We start from the raw sequence: 17,306 nt of genomic DNA on the forward strand, positions 1-17,306 counted from the left end.
CTACTTTATCACGGTAAAATCCCCAAATCCCCTAAATCCCTAGACTTTACCTTAGAGTTCCTCCTAGCTTGTTTATCACCGAAAATCCCCAAATGTCGTCTTTGATCTTTAATCCCTAGACTTTACCTTTACCTCAGAGTTCCTCATCACCGAAAATCCCAGCTTGTTCATCACCGAAAATGACCAAATCAGCTACTTTATCATCTTTGATCTTTAATCCCTAGACAGTACCAGAACTTCCTCACCTCTCCAGCCACACAGCCTCGAAGCCAGATGGCTAACCCACCAAAGAAGCTGGGTTCCTCTATTTCAGCCGTTTAACTATCAACGCACGAGATATATATATATATATATATATATATGCAAGTTGTTTAATTTTTATTCATCGTTACTAATCCAAGTTGTGCTTATTGGGGTTTTATGGGTTTGTCTGTGGATTTCTGTATTTCTATGAGTTATTGTTTGTGGCTGTCTCCATTTTGTTTTGTTTTTTTTGTTTTTATGTTTATATTTGGGTTGTGCGGGTTTAGTTTGGATCTGTCTATCTGGGCCTCTATTTATTGGTAAAGCTGGGACTTGGGAATTGCAATGTTGTTGAATCTTTTTTTTTTTTTTTTTTGGGAGTTATATGTGAGATTTAGAGAATTGGGTTGGTTTGTTTGTGTTAAGGAATTGTTGGATTTTTTATGTTTTTAGAGTTCAATGTTGGATTAATTGAAAATGCAAATTAAGTGTTTGATGAAATGACTTTGTGAGCTATGTGTGATTTATTGACTGAGATGACTTTGATATCTTTCTCCATTGTCCATTTACAATGGTTACTGAGTTCTCAGAAGTATTTTGTTTGTCCAAGCTAGGTGGTTGTTCAACAGGTTCCAGAATGGAAGCAAGCTGTTCAACATGTTCTAGCATGAGGAGGAGAGCACCAATGAGGTGCTATTGTAATAAAAAAATATGTTATAGTTGTGTCATGGACATCAGATAACCCTGGCAGAAGATTCTACGGCTGTCCAAACTACTGGGTAAATTGTTACTTATTTTTAGTTAAAATTGTTGTTTCAAAATGTGATGGTTCTAAAAATTGTTAGTTATTTTTAATACAAATTAAAAATAAAAAAGTTTTAATTTTCTGAGCATTATTTGTATTTCAGGTGGGGCGTAAGTGTAGGTTCTTCCAATGGCGTGATGATGAGATATGTGCTCATGGTAAGGTGCTTATCCCACAGCAAAGGCAGAGGATCATCACACTTGAGGCTGAGGTTGCAAGCTGCAAGAAGAGGGAGAAGTTTTTAGTTGTGGCTGTGGTATTGTTAGTGGTGATGTGTGTAATTTTGTGTTTGGTTAGGTAATGTAGGTAATGTATGTAGTGTTAGGTAATGTATGTAGTTTTGTGTTTGTTACTGTGTGCTGTTGCTGCTATGTGCTGCTGCTGCTGCTGCTGTGTGTTGCTGCTGCAATTTTGTGCTGCTGATGCTGTGTGCTGTTGAGTGCTACTGATGCTATGTGCTGCTGCTGTTGATGTTGTGTGCTGTTATCAATATTTGTTAACAGGGCTGGCAGTTTAGATGTATGTAGGGTAGTGATTGTTATGGGAATTATTATGGCAGTTTTAGTTTATGTTGGGCTGGCAGTTTTAGCCATATATTCCCTCATGGTAATTTTGTGCTCATGCCAGTTGTTAGCAATGTAACCCACTTCCCTATGAAATGAATACAGTTTTTGTTCAAGATATAAATGTAAATTTTGATTTGAATGCATACACCAGTTGCAAAAAATGTATTTACCATACTATTGCTGTTGCAGAAAATGAATACACCAGTTGCAGAAAATGTATACACTTGCTGTTTTGCAGAAAATGAATACACTAGTGTGTAATATTGCTGTTTTGTACCTGTAAATGTACCTGTTTTCTAGAAAATTCTGTTTTGCAGAAAATGTATCCACCTGTAAATGTATTAACCAACTAGTTGTACTGTTCTCAATGCAAATACATTAACTACCTCTCATTGATGTGAGTACCAAAAGTAAAGGACACAAGATTCAATATTAAACTAAAAACACAAATTGAATAGACATACAGCTACTATTGTTATCATTGATTGCTAACAACCACAGTCACCATAATTACATAGTTCAACACTATCATCACCAAAATTGCACAAAATATGACATTGTTCCATAATTACATAATTACATAGTTAAGACAAAATATGGCATTGTTCCATAATTACATAGTTAAGCCAAAATATGGCATTGTTCCATAATTACATAATTACATGGTTAAGACAAAATATGGCATTGTTCCATAATTACATAGTTAAGCCAAAATATGGCATTGTTCCATAATTACATAATTACATAATTAAGCCAAAATATGGCATTGTTCCATAGTGAGGCAGATCACCATAAACTTCTCAAAACAGTAGACATAACTACACAAAACAAGTAACCCTCATCAACAAAAGGAAAAATCTACTTCTTGCTCTCTTCATTTCCTTGGACCTTGCACAGATGATTGACTTCCAGCATGTTTGATTGCTTCCATGTATCTGGATGCATTCTTAGAAGCCTTCAGAGTCTCTGATGTGATCACCCTTTTCTTTTTTTGCCTTGAGGTTGGGTTGCTGCTATTGGAGCTGTGATGTGCACTTGATTGGTGTGATGCATTTGGGGTGGAGTTATGTTGCTGTGTACTGGGATATGGTGTAAACTGAGTGGCTGGTCTAAACTGGTATGGGCTATGCATGGTAGCTTGGGGTGGTGCAAATGGTGTGGATGAGGCTGTCTTGGCCTGTGATGGAGCACTTGTGGTTTTGCTGGTCTACAAACAAGAAATTCACAAATAAGGTTAGTAGTGAGTATTGAATAGCAACTATTTCACCCTAATGTCACTTAATTACCTTATTATATGTCTTGATTTTTTTTTTTTTTTTTTTGTGGTGCCTGGCAGTAAAGAGTTCCCTCCAATCTCACCCTTGCAAGTTCTCTTATTGTGCCCTAACTTACCACAAGTGTTACACTGCTTAGAGATGCTAGCTCTCTTACCACTTGTTGGCTCATAAGGTTCCCTTGCCATCTTCTTCTTAGGCCTGCCAGGTGGTCTTCTTTTGATAGGCGGTTGAACTGGGGTCACATCACTTGGTCTCCACATATTCTGCCCATTTATTGGTGCTATGATTGGCTCGTAGCATGCTCTGTATGTAGATACATGGTAACAGGGGTGAACATACTGCTCATCATCTTGTCTATTGAAAAATATGCAGGAGATTGCATGAGCATATGGTATGCCAGTTATGTTCCACTTCCTACAACTACAGTATGTTGTGGCCAAGTCAACAGTGAAACTCTGCAAATTATTTTTCTCTTCAAACTGTGTCTACCCTGCCCAGCAAGCTAACCACCTATTGGCTGCCAGCTTTTCCTTGTGCAACCTCTTCATCACCTTGGCACAAATATGTGACTCTAGCCTCACACCCTTCTCTCTGTTCTCTTGGAACCTAGTCATTAGATATAGCCTGATGCACTCAAGCTACAATCACATATAAGTACAATGAAACATTAGATAGATATTAATTGCAACAACTGCCATAAACAATACCAAACAGTCACTATAATTAACTGTAAGTGATCATAAATACTCATACCATGCTAATTATGGACTTAGATCTAAATTTAAGAGTCCTGCTGTTAAAGCTCTCACACATATTGTTGAGTATGGTGTTAGTCAAGCCATCCTCACTAAACATGTGTTTGGCCCATTTTGTTGTTGAGTGAGAATCCAACCACCTGTGTGCATCAGCATCAATCTCCTTCAACTCATCCATCACCCTATCAAACTCTTGTTTGTAAGTTGCCTTGGCTGCCCTCCAAAACATATCTCTGATCAAAACACCAGGATGGTCATTCCTGAAATTGTTCTAGAGGTGCCTGCAGCAAATCCTGTGTTCATATTGTGGCCAGTTGTCAATAAATGTTTGCACCAACCCCTGTCACAAACAGTATCACAGGCAAGTATGTGAAGTTAGTGGACCAAAGTACAATTACTAAATACAGATTAAAACAACCAATGGAGAATTAACAACACACCTTTTGCTGGTCTGACATAAACACCCATCTCTTATTCTGGCCTATGTCTGCAAGTAATAGATTGATAAACCAGGTCCAAGAGTCCTTCGTTTCAGCCTCTACCACTGTATATGCTAGTGGAAAATACTCTTCATTAGGATCTCTGCATACTGCAGTAATCAATTGGCCCCCTAACTTGTTTTTCAAATGACAGGCATCCAAACCAATGAATAGCCTGCATCCAGCTAGAAACTCCTTCTTACATCCCTCCAAACATATATATAGCCTCTCAAAATAAGGCACTCCACACACCAAATCAGACTCAGTTGCTAAATCACCCTCATTGAAGGTATGTACCTTCATAAGTATTGTACTGGCAGGACTAGACCTCCTTAATTCATCACAATACTCCCACAACTGGTTGTACTGTTGCGTATAAGCCCCATCCACATAGTCTCTAGCCTTATCCCTAGCCCTACTTGCTTTTCCAACACTTATATTTATGGTATACTTCTCATGGACAGCTTCTTGGATGTCTCTCAGCTTCATGTTGGGCTGTCTTTTCACCTTCTTCATCAACTTTTTCCCAATGTATGATGAAGTACACCTCCGGTTCTTAAAATTTCTAGAGCATGTATGTTCCAAATTCAATGTCCTTAGTTGGTAGCTCCTCTCCCTTGGCACCTTTGCTAGATGGGCAACAAACTTGCAATTTTCCTGACAGACAGCTCTTACCCTTTGCAAGTCATTTTTTATAAATTTGATCCCCCATCCACCATGAACTGCATATTCTGTTATAGCTTCCTTGAATTGCTTGGGTGTTGTAAACAGCATATCTTTTTCAAAAGAAATATGCTCTGCCTTAGCCACTGGCTTAAACATAGGGAACTTCTTCACTTCCTCATTTTTCTGTCTCTGTCTCCTCCTATTTCCCACATGTGTACTTCTATCATCCTCAGCATCATCATCACTGTCATACCCAAGCTCATCATCAGATGATGATTCCACCAGACTGTGCAATTCCTCACTCTCATAATTATAGTTCATTACACCAGCACCCATTTGGCCTGGTTCAACATCATCATCATCATCCTTGCCATCCCAACTATTACTACTATCTTCAACAAAGTCCCTAATACCATGGTTCAACTCTACCTCATCATCTAGCCCACTTCCCCCACCTCCACTATCACTGCCATCACTTATAATAAAGACCTGAGGTGGGTGCTCAGTAATAGGTTCTTTACCTACTCTCCTTGAACCCACCTGGGAAGCAGCAACATCAACATTAAAAGTTTAATCATTAGCATCCACCTCAGTTGGCTCATCCTCATTGTTAAAAGTTTGATCATCACTATCATAAAAACTGAAAAAATCACTCCCATCATGGTCATTATCATCACTACCATCACTATAATAACCCATAGGGCCTTGCTCCACTGCCAATGGCTGCACACCCTCATTAACATCCTCTCCTTTATCAACTAGTGTAGGATCATCTATTGGGTGCTCCACATACACATGAATCTCTTCATGACCCTTCACTAATTCTGTCATGTACATGGCATCATGATCATCAACAACCAATGGAAGTTTGCCATTTCTTGGTCCATACCAGGCATTGTATACCATATCCTGCTAACAGATGTGTACCCAAAGTCTCTACATATACCCTATATCTCAACCTTGGACCACTTATCAGGGTCACAATTATCAACTATATCTACTTTACCTCTCACATATGTTTTAGGGTTCTCAGTAAAATAGCCACCATGATGCACGGATATACTGAATAGGTCATCCATTCTGCATGCCAAAACAACTTCAATTAAACAATGCAAGAACAATACAACACTCATTTACCAACACAGCACCTAATAAAATATTTCATTCTGCATGCACACAACACAACACTTAATAAAGTATTACCAACACAACACTAATCAAATAATTTTTCACAACACAGCACGACTTCAATGGTTTTGTCGTAATAAAATAGACATGCAAAGTTATCAAACTACACAAAAAACCCTCATACAATACTGTTAGCCTTACTTAACTCTTTTCAACAGGGGCACATAGGGAACACAGAGAACATAGGGAACATATGGACCACAATCAAAAGTAAAATACAAAAGCATACAAAAAGCAAACAAAAACATTATGGCCCTACTACCAGAACCAACCAACAAGCATATTGTCAACTTATAAATATGGACATAGACAGAGAGAGCAAATACCTTTTCACATACAGAGAGAGAGAAAAAAAAAATACTACCTTCAAGTGGTAGAGATGGGTTTTGATTGTGGCTTCAAGTGACAGCCAAGCAAAAGTCTAAGAAGATCAAGCTAGGATTTTCGGTGATGAGGAACTCTGAGGTAAAGTCTACGGATTAAAGATCAAAGACGATAGTAACTGATTTGGGCATTTTCAGTGATGAACAAGCTGGGATTTTCGGTGATGAGGAACTCTGAGTCTAGGGATTAAAGATCAAAGACGATATTTGGGGATTTTCGATGATGAACAAAAGCTGGGATTTTAGATTTTCGGTGATGAACAAAAGCTTGGATTTTCGGTGATAAACAGAGGAACTCTGAGATAAAGTCTAGGGATTAAAGATCATTTGGGGATTTACAGTGATAAAGTAGACATGAACAGTGGGCGTGTGTGAGTAAGTTGCGCGGGAAGGCCACGTGCTAAAACGGACTGTACTTTTTAATATTTTAAAATGATTTACAGTTCTCTCCGTCAGCCACATCAGCATCTCCCGTTAGTTGGCTGATGGTAAGGACTAAAATGAGGGGCGTTAATTGTTTTTGGGACTAAAAGTGGTAAAAAAAAAAAAACTTAGGGACCAAAATAGAAAAACGTGAAAAACCTAGAGACTAAAAGTGCATTTACGCCTATTAAAATATTAAATAAAATGCTGATGTGTCTAAATTTTAGTGGCTAATGTTGCCACATCAGTGCTTAAATGGCCAAAAAATAGCCACATCAGCTTTTAAAAATATATTTTATTTTTTACTGATTTTTTTTATTTATTTAAACTTTGAACTTTGAAGTCTCTCTCTGTCTCCAAATTCAATGGCTACGGCGGCAGCACCTCCACTCTTTGCCTATTCTTCTTCATTCTCCACCAACTCCATCTCTCCTAATAAACACTCTTTAATAGTATCTTCTTTCTCTGACCACCACTATCTTCTTTCTGTGTTGGCCGCCGCAACCTCTATTGTGAACTTAGCCATGCCCCACAATCCTCCACTCCCTCCAAAACCTTGTCGTTTCGGAGGCTCACTCCAATGGGATTCACCAAACCCAGATTCTCCACAACCCAACCGTCCAACACATCCACCATGGAGTACGATTCATGGCCACAACTCAACCGTGTGATCCGGAAATTAAAAGAGAGGTGGAGATGAAGATGAGTGGTTTGGTAGATCTGGGTAAGGTTTGGGGTTTAGTTTAAATATGGGATTTGGGTTCTTTGGCCATGAATAAGAGATAACAAAAGATGAGAGAGAGCGAGAGAAATGAAGGTTTAGAGACGAGCTGAAGGAAAAATAAGAAAAATGGATTCAGATGCGTTCTTGTGATACTATGGATTTCCAAAAGAAAAAGATAAAAATGAAAAACTAGAGAAAAGGAAAGAAAAAATAAAGCAGTAAAAAAGAAAATATATTTTTAAAAACTGATGTGAGTATTTTTTGGCCATTTAAGCACTGATGTAGCAACATTAGCCACTAAAATTTAGACACATCAGCATTTTATTTAATATTTTGATGTTAAGCATGTTAACTGTGTAAACCGCCTGCCATGTAAGTATTTTCCGTTAGTGAGTTAACGATAGAGACCAAATTAAATGCAAGTTGAAAATAACAGGGAACAAATTGATTGCTACCAAATTGTAGAGACTAAATTAACTACGACACTAAAACGTAGGGACTAAAATGGTGTTTTTGCCATTAAAAAGTGTTTATTAGGAGAGATGGAGTTGGTGGAGAACGAAGAAGAAGAGGCATGGAGTGGAGGTGCTACCGCTGTAGCCATTGAATTTGGAGACAGAGAGAGACTTCAAAGTTCAAAGTTTAAATTAAAATAAAATCGGTGAAAAAGAAAATATATTTTTAAAAGTTGATGTGACTATTTTTTGGCCATTTAAGCACTGATGTGGCAACATTAGCCACTAAAATTTAGACATATCAACATTTTATTTAATATTTTAATATTAAGCATGTCAACTGTGTAAACCGTCTGTCACGTAAGCATTTTCCGTTAGTAAGTTAACGGTAGGGACCAAATTAAATGTAAGTTGAAAATAATAGGGATCAAATTGACTGCTACCAAAATGTAGGGACCAAATTGACTATGATGCAGAAATATAAGGACTAAAATAGTGATTTAAAAAAAAAAAAGAAAAAAAAATTACAATAAAAAAGTCCCAGTTATTAACTTTGGTCGGCAAAAAGAAAGAAGGGATGGTCAAAATCCGACACTGGTTATAAAAGTACCTAAAACAATAACAATAAAAACCAACTATTTTTCATCAAATAATATCACACTTCTCAGTTCTCAGTTCTCACCTGGATTTTTTAAAAAACTAACTACAAAACCCAAACAATATCATTAGTTAGCAAACGTTTCAAACTAATTTCGTTTATAACAATTCGAGCTCAGTGGACTCGATTTGTGAGAGGTGGAGAAAACATGGAAATCGAGTTCAACGAACTCGGTTTCCATGTACAGAAATCGAGTTCAATGAACTCGGTTTCCATGTACAGAAACCGAGTTCAATGAACTCGATTTCCATGAAAAACGATCATGTACCCACAAGAAATTGATTTGCCAAGAAGACGATCTCTGATAAGAAGACGATCCATCTTCTGCAGACGCAGCCAAACATTTGATTTGCCAAGAAGACGATCTCTGATAAGAAGACGATCCATCTTCTGCAGACGCAGCCAAACATTAGATGGCACTAGACTTCGTTATCTGATCAAGCAAACCCAACAACAAGCTCTCTGAGCACGAGGTCCATCTTCTGCAGACACAGCCAAACCATGGAAACCATCTCTGGCAGACTTCCATCTTCCGATCTCCCGAGTCCAATGAAAACGAGTTCAATGAACTCGTTTTCCATACATGGAAATCGAGTTCATTGAACTCGGTTTCTGTACATGGAAACTGAGTTCAATGAACTCGATTTCTGTACATGGAAACCGAGTTTGTTGAACTCGATTTCCATGTTTTCTCCACATAGTTTTTCCTAAATCGAGTCCGCTGAACTCGAATTGTTATAAACGAAATTAGTTTGAAAAGTTTGCTAACTAATGATATTGTTTGGGTTTTATAGTTAGTTTTTTAAAAAATCCTTCTCACCTCACAGTTTGACTTCCCACTTCTACTAAGAAAAGGGGGCCTGCTCAAATACGAAAGCCCTGCCTGACAGTCTGATACTCAAAACAGTCAAAACTCTCAAAGCTATCAAAACCCCAAAAACCATGGCGATCCCAATACCAACTCGGCAGCTATTCATAGACGGTGAATGGAGAGAACCAGTCCTGAAAAAACGCATCCCCATTATCAACCCCACCACCGAGCAAATCATCGGTCTCTTTCTCTGTTTCTATCTGTTACTGTTTGTGTGTGTTTTTCTCAGATCAAAATTGATGATGATGTGCATGTTATGCAATTTTGTTTCTGGGTTTTGATTCTCACCCGAATCTGATAAAGAAAAAAGCTATCTTTAATCTTTATACCATATCTTCATTTTCATTCTGGTTTCTGACTATTTGAAAGAAAAATTGGTTGAATGTGTGTGTTTTTATCAGATCAAAATTGCTGATGATGAGCATGTTATGCAATTATGTTTCTGGGTTTTGATTCTCACCCGAATCTGATAAAGAAAAAATCTATCTTTAATCTTTACATGCATATCTTCATTTTCATTTTCATTCTGGTTTCTGACTATTAGAAAGAAAAAATGGGTGAATGTGTGTATTTTTATGAGATCAAAATTGATGATGATGTGCATGTTATGCCATCCTGTTTCTGGGTTCTGATTCTCACTCAAATCTGATAAAGAAAAGGCTATGTTTTAAGCTTTATACTTGCATATCTTAATTTTCATTTTCATCCTGGTTTCTGACTATTTGAAAGAAAAATTGTGTGAATGTGTGTATTTTTATCAGGTCAAAATTGATGATGATGTGCATGTTATGCAATTCTGTTTCTGGGTTTTGATCCTCACCCAAAACGGATAAAAAAAAAGCTATATTTTATCTTTATACATGCATATCTTCATTATGGTTTCTGACTATTTGAAAGAAAAATTGGGTGAACGTTGAAAATTGAAATGTTGGGGGGTTTTTGAACTCTGAAAAAAATTGGGTTTTTGTGGGAATGTGGTTTTAGGGGATATACCAGCTGCTACTGCAGAGGATGTGGAGCTTGCAGTGGATGCTGCAAGGAAAGCCCTTGCAAGGAACAAAGGCAGAGATTGGGCCAATGCTTCTGGGGCAGTTCGTGCTAAGTACTTGCGTGCTATTGCAGCTAAGGTATTGAATTTTTGCTATCAGTTATGCTTATTGTTGTGGATTGCTTAAAGTAATTTGTGAAATTGGATTTAAAGAACATGAAAACATTCTGCTTGGTTTGTTTATAGTCTAAATTTGAAGTTCTGTGAGAACTGAGAAGCATTGGAACCTGGTTGCCAATGTAAATCTCTATTGAGTTTTTTTTTAAGTAGTGCTTATTGATCATTAATCTCTTCAGTATCATGTCTAATATGCACACCACTAGCTAAATCTGTATTCAAGACATGTGTGGACCATCTAGTTCATAGTTCGTGGAGATGATACTGAGGTTTTTTATTTCAACTCTGTCATTACCTAATGATTTGAAGATCACAGAGAATGGGGTGACTGGATGTCACTGTCAGGCTATGCTTTTGGGTAAATAATGTTGAAATATTGGGTATCGCAGAAACTTATCAAAAGAAAAAGAAAAAAGGAAGAACTTCATTTAAAACCCAATAATTTTAAAAGTAACAGATTAAACCCTGAGGTCTTAAAAAGTATCAAGTTAAACCCCAATCACAAACCACTTAAATAATTTGAGGTCTAGTTTGTTGCTTTTTGAAACCTCGAGTTTAATTTGTTACTTTTGAAACTATTGAGTTTAATTTATCACTACTTGAAACTTCAAGGTTTAATTTGTTATACCCTGCCTCTAAATTACTTATCCAAAAAAAAAATGTTTTACCCTCTAAATTATAGGGTCTAAAATATAATTTTCCCAAAAGCAAAAAAGGAGTTGCATATGAGACTTAATGCTTTTTTAAAAAAAAAAAAAAAAAAAAAAAAAAAAAAAAAAAAACTGTACTTTACTCAACTTTGTTCTAGTTCCCCCCCCCTCCCCCGGCGCGTGTGCTCGCGGGTAGAGTGCTATTGATATGTTCATTTCATAATTTGTACTTTGAAGTTGATTGGTGCTGTTTACATGCCTTGAGCTCTTCCTGCCCTTGTTTTCATGCAGATAACAGAGAAAAAATCTGAAATAGCAAAATTTGAAGCACTTGATTGTGGAAAACCATTGGATGAAGCAGCATGGGACATTGTATGCTTGTGATACTCTGGAGTTTTATAGTTCACTATCTAGCAAATTGCCTTACATGCTTTTTAATGTGATCCAGGATGATGTTGCTGGGTGCTTTGAGTACTATGCAGACCTTGCTGAAGGTCTGGATGCAAAGCAAAAGGCTCCTGTTTCTCTTCCTATGGAGACTTTTAAGAGTCATGTTCTTAAGGAGCCAATTGGGGTTGTTGGGTTGATTACTCCATGGTATTTCTCATTTCCATAGTTGATTGTTTATGCTTTTCTTTTTTATTTGCTTACTGTTTAAAAATTTAGATTTTCTTGCTTGGTGAATGGATGAGGATATTTATGAACTAAATGATTATCCCTGTTCTTTGTTCTTTCCTCCTTGTCTCTTCAATATCAATTTACAACAGGCTTGTGTTGGTATTTGCATGTTTGGTTTCTTTCTTTTCAACAATTTATTCACATGTTTGGTTTCTTGCTTTTCAAAAATTTATTCAACATTCTTGCATGATTTTGAAAGTGTAAAAAAATGCATTATGAACTGTCAGCTCCATCATGTTCTTAATGTGACCTTTTATGTAGTTTGTGACGCAACTTCACAAGATGTCTTTTCCTGATTGCTTCACAATTTGTTAGCCTTAACGGGCCAGTACACTAGTTTCATATACAACTAAAAATCAATCAGTGATGTCACACATTTTTAAGAAAGAAAAAAAGCAACAAGCTTGTGTGTGTGTGTTATGACTTAGCATGTGACTGTTATTCTTTTGGCAGTTCAACTCCTTAGATTACGTAATTGACAAATCATTTTAATAAGTTCCTCTATGGGTTCAAATTCTGCTGTTTACTCACTTCTATCGTAAACTATGTGGTGTTTTGTATATCTCTGCCGATACTGGTTTGTGGAACTCTACATACTAGTAGTGCTTCAACTTTGCAGAATACTTGTTCAATTTGTATTTTGGTGGTAAACTTAACTCCAACTTAATAAAGCTTCTTCTGAAATATTTATATTTTTCATGCAATTCTTTCCCACCATGGTGCACCACTGCTGTCAACTTAAATCACTTCACCCACTAATGCAATCATTGGTTTTCATTGTAGAAGATGCACTATCTTAGCAACAATGAGCTCTAGCTCCTTGTAAGAGCAAGGTGGGGGGTAAGGTCTTGGGGCTCAAGACCCACCAAGAAGTATAATTAACCACCCCCCCCCTCCAAAAAAAAAAAAGGCTTAGCTGATATCTTTCATATTGTCCTTAATTAGTGCTACCTGTACTTCTCAGGAATGTATTCCTTTTTCAAATCATCCTTGCTTTTCTCGCTTGAGTTACTTGCATCTGTGCTCTGCTAGTGTGTGCTCTAATTTTGCCCTAGTTTTTCTTTTCCAAGCTAAGTGGAATGGCGAATCTTAATTGTTCTAAAGATTGGGTTGGTGATCCTTAGTCCTCTTAGAATTCATAGAGTGGTGGTTCTGATGATTTTGTGGTGATTAGTCCTCTCAATTAATATAAAATTGCTTGTCTTTTATGTTAAAGGAACTACCCTATGTTGATGGCTACATGGAAAGTGGCTCCTGCATTGGCTGCGGGGTGTGCTGCAATACTGAAGCCGTCTGAATTGGCGTCTGTGTATGTCCTCATTAACTTATATGAACTTGTTCAGTTTTGATTTTGGTTTGTCATGTTATATGTCATTATTTTTTGAATTTCAGGACTTGTTTGGAGCTGGCTCAAGTTTGCAGAGAGGTCGGTCTACCTCCTGGTGTCCTTAACATTCTGACTGGACTAGGCCATGAGGCTGGTGCTCCTCTGGCATCTCATCCCCATGTTGACAAGGTTCCATTTAGTTATTTTTTCCATTGGAAATTGGATGAAGTAGAATCATCCTCATATTCCACAAATTTGGTATCTGTGAAATATTGTTTCAGCTACCTGGCTGTGATGGCTAAAATATATGTTTGTCAACAGATTGCATTTACTGGAAGTACCATTACTGGGAGTAAGATTATGGCAACTGCAGCTCAAGTGGTCAAGGTAAATATAAATTTTATAGGTATTGGTCTTTTATTTCTGTGACATTTATGCACTTGATGTGATCTCTTATGTCATCTTATGCATTTTCTCTTGGCAGCCTGTTACGCTGGAGCTTGGTGGGAAAAGTCCAATTGTAATTTTTGAGGATGTTGACCTTGATAAGGGTTAGAACCTTATTTTTATTGGTTTATTTGGCTTAAAAATAAGTTAGGTAAAAGTACAGCCTTACTAAAAAAAAGTAGATCTTTAAAAAGTTGTACATAAGCCAAATAAGCTAAATGGAAAACATGCCCTATATATTTAAATCATCTTTATTACAAGTATATTGAATATAGAGGGAAGTTTTCATCCCAGGGGGGTAGCACTAAAAATTGGAGACCACCTCTTATGAAACAGAGGTCATTAATTTGAATCTCTCCTTCCCCCTCCCCTTGGAGGCAAAATACACTTATAAAAAGAGAATATATATATATATATATATATATAGAGAGAGAGAGAGAGAGAGAGAGAGAGAGAGAGGGAGAGGAAAGTTTGGAATTTAACCCTATTGAATTAGAAAAACACATACTACCGATGGTTTTGTTATATTGTTAGTTATCTAATCCTTGTCTGTGATTCAAACAGCTGCTGAATGGACTGCCTTTGGTTGCTTTTGGACAAATGGTCAGATTTGCAGTGCAACATCCCGCCTCATTGTGCATGTAAGCATGATCGACAGTTATTACCTTTTTATACACATATTAGACTTTCCATCCAAGGTCTCTCTATTTCACACACACACACACACTCACTTTCTAGCTCCTCTTTTCTATTGTATTTCTTCTATGGGGGGCAAGAAAAAGAGTACAGTATCAGAATCTAGCACACATTTATTGTGAGTTTGAATAACCATAGAATATGACACCTATTAATTTTGTATGTGCTTTTGGGATGTTAAATTATCACTGTGGTTGTGTGAGCTTGTGTTCGGGGGAAAGGCACTTGCCCCAAGCATGCTTCTCAGACCTTCTTTTAAGCTTACTCTATAATGCCTTTCTGTCATATTTCCCTCCCATAAGTTATGATGTGGTATCTTTCAGGAAAGCATTGCTGCAGAATTTTTGGATAGGCTTGTAAAATGGACCAAAAACATCAAGATTTCAGATCCCCTGGAAGAGGGTTGCAGGCTTGGTCCTGTTGTTAGTGGTGGCCAGGTAAGGTTGCCATTTTGAATTTCTGCATTTTTGGGGGGGGTTAACATGTTTGGTGGCTGACAAATTTAGACTCTGAATGCATTCTGCTGAAAGGTTTTGGTTAAAAGAATATAAGGTAATTTTGGCTTTTGGATGCTTTTTAATGAAGGTTCTATCTTTCATAAACAGGGCGGGTGTCTAAGTCAGTGACTGTAAGCCAGTTTATCATTCCAGTTCAGTAGTTATTTAATTTTCAACTTTTAGGTTTTGTTCAATATATGATTATACCTTATAATTAAGCAGAAAACATGCTTAGAAAGATTTTCAACTGAAAAGGTGCCCCCCTCCCTCGAATAAAAGCAAAAAGGCAGTTCCTGATTCTACTTGGCTGGCATTGAATCAGTAAACCAGTTTTATTCATTTAAAAAAAAAAAAAAACCAGTAAACCGGTTTAGTGTGTAGTTCCAGTAATGGATTCTTTTCTATGGAATTTTTTTTTTCTTTTTTTTAATAAAAAATTTGGGAGCTTTTGGCTAACAACATTCAAGGAAAACATCTTTTGTGGGACATTTTGAGGAAAAAATTCCTCCTTGTATGCCTTTTGTTATTTTGCCATATTTTTTTTGAAGTGTGAAGTATCGCAAGACATTTTTACCTGTATATGGCATCACGGCTTCTGTTTGATAATTTTGAAACTTTTGAACAATCTTTCTTACTAATGTTGCACGGTTTTGGATTCAATTCTGGTGATGTATATCAGAATATGTCTTGTAGATGTAGTCTACTGATACAACTTTTTATCTGTTCCACTGGAATTAAGGTGTGATGTATAGTCTAATATTTAGCTTATCCTTTTCAGTATGAGAAGGTACTGAAGTTCATTGATACAGCCAAGAGTGAAGGTGCAAGCATTTTATGTGGTGGGGCTCGTCCTGAGGTATAATTCTTTGCTTGTACTTATCATCATCTTCACAACTCCAATTTTGTCAGGATGTTTGAGTTAATTTACATATTAATGGCAGCATCTAAAGAAAGGGTTCTTCATCCAACCAACAATCATATCTGATGTAACTACCTCTATGCAAATATGGAGAGAAGAAGTTTTTGGACCTGTTCTGTGTGCTAAAACATTTAGTACCGAAGATGAAGCCATTGAATTAGCAAATGACACCCGGTGAGTTGATTATTTTGTTTCATTTATGACTATAAAGATCACCTGAAATTCTTCTTGGGTGCCTTTTCCTTTGGGCATACTTTTTTTTGGGGGGGGGGGGGGGGGGGTGAGGGAGGGGGAGGGTATTATTTTTTATATAGTTTTGGCCAGCTTGTTTTGATTTGGGATATTTTTGTTTTGAGTCTTTTGACATCTTATTTTGATCTTTCACAGATATGGCTTAGGTGCTGCTGTAATATCAAATGATCTAGAAAGATGTGATCGCGTAAGCAAGGTGAGACTTGATTTGTTCTTGAAGGAACTAAGAAACCATTTAAACCCCAAATACTCATGGAAGCCATCAGTTCATTGAGATTATTATTTCTTTGATGCTGTTCTGCAGGCTCTTCAGGCAGGAATAGTTTGGATCAACTGCTCACAGCCTTGCTTTACTCAAGCTCCGTGGGGAGGCAACAAACGTAGTGGTTTTGGACGTGAATTAGGGGAATGGTATGGCCTTGACTTGTCAAGTTAGAAATGCAAAATATTGTTTAATAAGATGTTCTTAACCCAAGAGCCTGATAAAAAAAAATGGAGAAATTGCTAGGAATTATGTAAATGGAAAGAGAGAGTCCATGGAGACAACTTTGATGTTGTTGATTGTGAGTAGTGGGTTCATGTGAAAGCAATGGTTCACCAATCACAGTTGACCATATCATCAAATTGTAACAAAGTATGTCATCCCAGAAGAACTAAAATTGAAATCAGAGAGGAAAACTCTCGAATCACATGCTTCTTGAATTTGATGTATGAAAGATCTTAGAACCAGTTTGTTAAGCATTGCTTAATCCTGATTAATCAATGGACACCTCATGATGACACTTTATTTTCCTTTGCACAGGGGAATTGAAAACTACCTGAACGTGAAGCAGGTTACTCAGTACATTTCTGATGAGCCTTGGGGGTGGTACCAGTCTCCTTCAAAGCTGTGAGAGTGTCCATGAAAATCAAAATGGAAAATAACTGACGTACTAAATTACAAGGAAATAAGATGAGAGGGGTATCATGTATTGAATTTGATATGCAAATGACTGAACAAATATTATAAAATATCACGAGCAGTAAACTATTTAGTTTGGTCTGAATGAGAATTGTTTTGGGCTGATAAAGTTGTAACCAATTTGAAGCTGACACATTGCAGCGAGCATGAATCAGCAGTCTTGCATAATGGGCTCTAGTATATATGCATGTTAACATGGGATTTCAACCGTAACATGTTGC

The 17,306-nt window shown here is 37.1% G+C and overlaps 2 protein-coding genes across 2 annotated transcripts in view; both read left to right on the forward strand.

Moving 5' to 3' along the window:
- Positions 1–17,306, forward strand: part of LOC126701629 (alpha-N-acetylglucosaminidase-like) — a 66,041-nt gene that overhangs the window by 25,582 nt on the left and 23,153 nt on the right. The window lies entirely within an intron of this gene.
- LOC126701631 (aminoaldehyde dehydrogenase 2, peroxisomal) lies at positions 9,481–17,253 on the forward strand. The gene is made up of 15 exons (XM_050399911.1): positions 9,481–9,673; positions 10,478–10,620; positions 11,600–11,680; positions 11,757–11,905; positions 13,203–13,295; positions 13,379–13,502; positions 13,635–13,700; positions 13,798–13,864; positions 14,325–14,401; positions 14,780–14,893; positions 15,732–15,809; positions 15,895–16,046; positions 16,260–16,320; positions 16,429–16,535; positions 16,927–17,253. Exons 1-15 carry the CDS (start codon positions 9,565–9,567, stop codon positions 17,015–17,017), a joined length of 1,512 nt encoding a protein of 503 aa, XP_050255868.1. The 5' UTR covers positions 9,481–9,564; the 3' UTR covers positions 17,018–17,253.

This window comes from Quercus robur, chromosome 10 (genome assembly GCF_932294415.1).
Source record: "Quercus robur chromosome 10, dhQueRobu3.1, whole genome shotgun sequence".
NCBI classification, from domain to species: Eukaryota; Viridiplantae; Streptophyta; class Magnoliopsida; order Fagales; family Fagaceae; genus Quercus; species Quercus robur.